Raw genomic sequence first — 5853 nt, 5'->3', positions numbered from 1 at the left:
TAGGGAAAACTTACCCTTTGTGTCATCAGGAGCTTGAGGAAAATAAGCACGAGTTAATGATGCGTGAAGTGTCCTGTTTGCGACCCCAGCTGGTTTTTTGAACCCACTTTCTAGCAAGGAGCGTTTGTGCAGATGCTAAATTTACTCTCTTGTCTTAACAGTTGTGTATCCATGCACAAAATGGCAGGAAGTGCCAGTATGTGGGCAACTGCTCCTTCGCCCACAGCCCTGAGGAGAGAGACATGTGGACCTTCATGAAGGAAAATAAAAGTGAGTGGTGGAAACGGGGAGCAGAGAGTTCAGGGAGAGAGAAGAGCACATTTGGGTAGTGGATGCCGGCTCTCTTAAGACATACTCTTGATAACAGAGGTGGAGCTGGACAGAGCTGGTACCATGAGCTTGGGTGGGATTATGGGGCAGGTCTGTCTACAGTAATTTAGAGCCGTTCTTTTCTTAAATGTGCAGGTGTATCTTGAGTACCTCACTCCGGGACTAGTCCATATTGGCCCTGTGTCTTGCATTGCTCCACTGCAACCCTCCCTTTCCGCAGCTCTTTGAATCCACCCTGTGGTGTCCCTCTAGTTGCCTGTGCTATCCCAGGCCTGGCTGCATGTGGAACCAAAGCACCAGTCCTGACCTGTAGCTGCTTCTGTGTCTTTCTTGTCTGTCCTGTAGCTGCCTTGTCTTTCTTGCTCGTTTCTGCTCATACCCCTTGCTCCTGGGCTGCGGCACTCCCTCCTCGTGCATTGTATTCAAAGGGGTGGATTTGAGATCATGAGTGGGAACATTGTTGGGTGGTGTCTTTGTGGAGGAGCATGACTGGAATTAATTATGCAGGCTCCCAACTTGCCTTTTGGGGGAAAGCTTTTTGGGTTGCACAGCCAACTGGAGCACCATCCCTCCACAGCAATCCTTGTTTTTTCAGACCAACAGAAAGCTCTTTGCAAGGCCCAGCTGTCCACGTGCTCACCTAGCTCTGCTGGGAGATGCTGGAAAGCTTGAAGGGTTTCAGGCCTGCCCTGAGTTTGTTTGGTCTTTAGGCTTGGATGAAGTGTCTTTCTCTTTGCTGGGCCAAATGTTGTTATTTGTTGCAGCTGAGTAATTTCATTGCTGAGGCCTTTAAAGTACATCAGACCAGTCTGGGTGTGTTTGCTCAAGCACGAAGGTGAATCTTCAAACCACAGCATTGTTTCAGTTTGGGGGATCTTGCATTCATTATCCCCAGTTGCCTTCAGTTCCTCAATTATCCATTTAGCGAGCAGTAAATCACAAGCGCATTGCACTTGCAGCAATGGTTGCACCACAGGGTTGGTGTCTGCAAACATGTTTCCATAGCCTCTCTCAGCAGCTGATCTTGGAAAAGCAGATGTGCAGTCAAACCTTCCACCCCCAAAATTTCCCTTGCCACTAGTATCCCAAGTGGGTTTTAAACCAAAAGCACCAAGAGATATCAACCGCACTCCCCTGGGCAGGTTTTGAACATGGAGCAAGCTATAATCAGGTCTTCCTCCCCAGTGCTTCCTGTGGCCAGCTTGCTTAAGGGTTCTCCTCCCTCTCAAGTGCTGAGGGTGAAGTATATAGACTTGAAGGGAAGGGACAGATCTGACTCCAACCCCTGACTTAGCTCCCTGGCTTAGGTCAAGCAGAACAGGGCCTGATGAAGAATCATCTTGGGGGGTCAAGTCCAGGGAGATCTTGGGGCATGTACTTTGTGTGGCTGCAGTCATAGTTGTGCCTCAACTTGTAGAAGACACCTTGCCGTGCTAGGCAGTATGGTGTGAATTGGGTTCCTCTCCCCAGGGCTTTCAGCCAGGGAGGTAACATCTGGCCTCCTGAGCACAGGCCTTCAGTCTGGCAGCACAGGAGAGGGGAGGGAAGGGCTGCCCCAGTGTTCATCCTGTTTAGCTTGTACACGGTATGGAGCGTTGTCTGATTGACTTCACGGATCACCTTTGTGCAGTACTAGATATGCAGCAGACCTATGACATGTGGCTCAAGAAACACAATCCTGGGAAGCCTGGAGAGGGGACACCGCTCACCTCACGAGAAGGGGAGAAACAGATCCAGATGCCTACTGACTATGCTGACATCATGGTAATCAGCTGATCTCTTCTCTTTTATCCTTCCTCCTCCTTCTCCTCAGTGCCGACAGCCTGCCCCTCTCCTGTGCTCCAGGTGTGAGCTAGCAGGGACGGCTTTGCTCTCATGGGAAAGAGTGCTAGTGTAGGTTAAATGGACAGCTTGGAGCAGCACAGATAAGGTGGGAAGGGATTGACCCGGGGTCAGCAATGGCTTTTCTGTTAAGCCTCCAGTCAGTAGGAGCCTACCTTAGGTTCCCTTTTGCATGGGCTCAGCCTCTCCCCAGGGTTCCTGCCCCTACCTGGGAAAGCTGGCAAAACCCATGGCTGGCCTGTCAGAAAAGAGGGAGAAGCTTGGAGTAGAGCTGGGTCTGGAATGCAGACACCTGGGAAAGCTAGAGGCAGATGTGTGTCCTCAGTGTAGGGTGGTGGCTGATGTAAGGGCTTGGTTTCGTGACGAGTCCTGTATTGCCTGTGCCCCTGGGATCCTTGCAGTCAGACCCCACCGGGACCACGTCAGTGAAACAAACTGCCTTGTTCCCTGAGCCTGTCTGAGCTATAGGCAGACCTCGAGAGAGCATCTCCTCTGCTCCCCCTTAGTGGCAGCACAATGCTCTAAAGATGATGTGGCAGGCAAGTGCAGGAGGTTGGAGACTGAGTGGAGCTTCAGGGATGCTCTGGAAGGAGAGGGGGAGAGGCAATGCCAGCTCAGGGAAGGCTGATCGGTCTGTCTGTTGATGCCCTTTGCCCTGTCTCCACCGGTTAGATGGGCTACCATTGCTGGCTCTGCGGGAAGAACAGCAACAGCAAGAAGCAATGGCAGCAGCACATCCAGTCAGAGAAGCACAAGGAGAAGGTCTTCACCTCAGACAGTGACTCCAGCTGCTGGAGCTACCGCTTCCCCATGGGTGAATTCCGGCTCTGCGAAAGGTACTGTTGTCTCGTCTCCTTCCTGTGCTGCTGCTGCAGGGGACAACAGGCCCATGACCTCTGTCATCCCCCCTCCTCCTTCACCACCTCCACCTCCTCCTCCTCTCATAGAGTCCCCAGGGACTTCTGCTTGGAGGAGGAGTGGGACGAGCTGACAGATTTGGGTGACGGTGAGGTTGCTGTTGCACCCCAGAGGTGCAGCTCGCAGGCTGCTGAGCAGTCTGCTTGACCCAATGCCTGGGGGAATCCCAGGTGCCTTATTAAATGGTTTGAATGTTCCACACCCACACCCTCTGAATCAGCACCTTGAGGTGCCTTCAGAAGGCTTGTGATGGTCAGAAATGCTGCTTTGGTTAGAAGGAAGGCTCTGTCTCTCGTGGCTGTTACTTGGCATTTCCTCTCTTGTGTGGTGGTTTCTCCTCATCCCTGCTGGTCCAGTTCCAGCTCACATTGTTGTGCTGATGACTAAATCTCCCTGTAGTCACTGCTCTGTTCACTGCTGTTTCTGTGTCCAGCCTTCGTGTTGCTTTCCCTGGATGGATGTGGGTTTGTAGGAGAGTCACTTCACCCTTAGAAAGGAGAGTTCGCAGCATGTTTTGGAGGGACCCAATCGAGTATCCTAGATGGGAGGGCTCAAAACTCCATCTTGGGGATGCTGTCCTGATCGTTCCCTTCGTGCCGGCAGGTTCCAGAAGAGCAAGGCCTGCCCTGAAGGAGAGGAGTGCCGCTATGCCCACGGCCAGGATGAGCTGACGGAGTGGCTAGACAGGAGGGAGGTGCTGAAACAGAAACTGGCCAAAGCCCGCAAGGACATGCTGCTCTGCCCCAGAGATGACGACTTCGGGAAATACAACTTCCTATTGCGGGATGGCGTATAGTAAGGGGGAGGGGGGAGCCTGTTGGCTGGAGAATCACGGGGCGTGTTTTCCGAGAGTGGCAGTAGCAGGGAGACCGAGATCTATGTCTTGCAAAGGGAACCTTTTATTTTCTTCCATTTTAAGATTACGAGATGATGATTTATTAGTGGTGAATGAAACCATGAGTTTGATTCTCCTTGGCCAGCAAACGCCATGCTCACTGTTTGTGATCCGTCTTCTCTCTCTTCTTTCCCCTAAATTCTCCTTTCTTTCCATCTTTTTGTTTTCATTGTCCCTCCTTCAAAGGAATGAATCCATTCTCTACTGGGCTGCGAAACAGAGAATTTCTCCTTCTCACTCTCCTGCCTTTCAATGCAGAGTGTGGCTGCAGATGTCCGGAGGACAAAGCTGAGAGAAAGGGCCAGACATCTGGTGAAAATATGACCATGAAGCTCATGTGCTCCTTTTCTCAGTGCTGCAGACCAAGCACCACTTGCGCTGCTGCAGCCGGCCTGCTCTCCTGGGAGCTCAGTACCAGAAGAATTAGGAATTGAGGTGCAAAAGAAGGGAAACCACTAGATCTGGTTTAAAACATCTAGGCTTAAACTCCTGCTGTCTGTATTGCCCTGAGGCATCAACTAGCGCCCTGAGGAGGGTAACAGCCATCTCTGTGGAGTGTAGCTAAAAGCAACACAGTAATAAAATTGCTTGCAGCTGCAGGAACTGGATTATAGGTGACTTCAGACTGTTTCAGTTGACTCTACCCAGAAGGTCAATCAGTGCATCCTCATTAGCTGTCTTTCTGAGTGTGCCACAGGTATTCAGAGTGGGTGGTTCTGGTTCTGGTGTGACTGGTGCAAGTAAGACTGAAGCAGTCTAGAAGGTGTAGTGGAGGTTGTGACACACTTCATGTCACTGTAGTTCATGCAGCAGTATCAGTCAGAAGGAAGGCTGTAACCAAAAGGAGCCTCTGTTTCTGTGTTGCCTTGTGCGCTGAAGAGAGGGAGGGAGGTAGCGGAGTTCCCTTCGTGCTCTTTAAATGACGTGTTACTGCTTATTTAGAGCTGCATCTTTCCCTGCACCACCAGAAGAACTGAGTGGGAACCCATTTGAAAGGACACCATCCAGCAGCATGGGTGATGCTTTGCTGATGGGAATCCAGCTGGAAGGGTGCTTACCAGCAGCGAAGGTCCAGCCCCTCCTCCTCGGAGAGGGGGCAGGGAGCTTGTGGGTGCAGAGTTCAGCCAGGATGCGACCCAGGGCAGGGACCATGGTGGAGGGTGAGTGGCACAGTGGAACTCAGCCATGTGCCTGCTCCTGTCCTGCCCAGTGTACACCATGAGGGGGAAACAGCGATGCCGAGCTCTGGGCCAGGATTTTTAGCTTTTATAGTTGCAGCAGTGAGAGGCAGTACTGACTGCTCTGTATGCCAGCCTTGTCCTTTCTGGTGGTCTCATCCTGTAAGCAGTGAAAGCCTGTCTGGTCCTCAGCATTCCTCTCCTCCTCTGTTAGGCATTCCAGCTGTGCTCTGCAGTTTTGCATGCATGGATGGCACCATCCACTCCAACGCAAACACCTCTCCGTCCCAGCCTTTGTGTGGGGTGTCTTTTTCATACAGAGTCTCCCAGGACAGCAAGCTCAGACCTCTTGGGGCTGGCAGTGCTGTTTCCGTGACAAATACAATCTGTCTGTGAACTGTCAGGTGTTTTTGCATTGCTGGGTCCCCCTTCTCCCTTGCTGCTCCCATATCCTTGGAGTTCCCAGCTCCAAGAGAAATGGGATGTGGAAATACAGGAGATACTGAAATGCAAGAGATGCTGTGGAGGCAGCTGGCACCTTTCTAAACTAGCCTCCAGGCAGGTGCATCAGCTCTACTTGGGGTCATAATGGCCCAAGAGCAGAGCGCGCTGCCTGTTAGTCTTGGGTCCTTCCAGAGTTACTGTGTGCTCTAGGAAAGCCCAGTGTGCCTCTGAGCTTGTTTCCTCTCC

General features: G+C 51.8%; 1 protein-coding gene across 1 annotated transcript in view; it reads left to right on the top strand.

Moving 5' to 3' along the window:
* The window catches only part of LOC104489304 (zinc finger CCCH domain-containing protein 7B), a gene marked incomplete at its 5' end in the record, with an annotated part of 17144 nt that extends 13258 nt beyond the window's left edge, over positions 1-3886 (top strand). Inside the window, 4 exons of the mRNA XM_010131453.1 lie at positions 162-270; positions 1961-2094; positions 2845-3008; positions 3694-3886. Of these exons, the coding sequence (XP_010129755.1) occupies positions 162-270; positions 1961-2094; positions 2845-3008; positions 3694-3886 (600 nt within the window). The remainder of the gene's footprint in view (positions 1-161; positions 271-1960; positions 2095-2844; positions 3009-3693) is intronic.
* Between the last annotated feature and the right edge of the window lie 1967 nt (positions 3887-5853).

The sequence above is a fragment of the Buceros rhinoceros genome, unplaced genomic scaffold (assembly GCF_000710305.1).
Source record: "Buceros rhinoceros silvestris isolate BGI_N320 unplaced genomic scaffold, ASM71030v1 scaffold2910, whole genome shotgun sequence".
Classification (NCBI taxonomy): domain Eukaryota; kingdom Metazoa; phylum Chordata; class Aves; order Bucerotiformes; family Bucerotidae; genus Buceros; species Buceros rhinoceros.
Note: the sequence above shows the minus strand (reverse complement) of the source record. Positions and strands in the feature narration are given on the sequence as shown.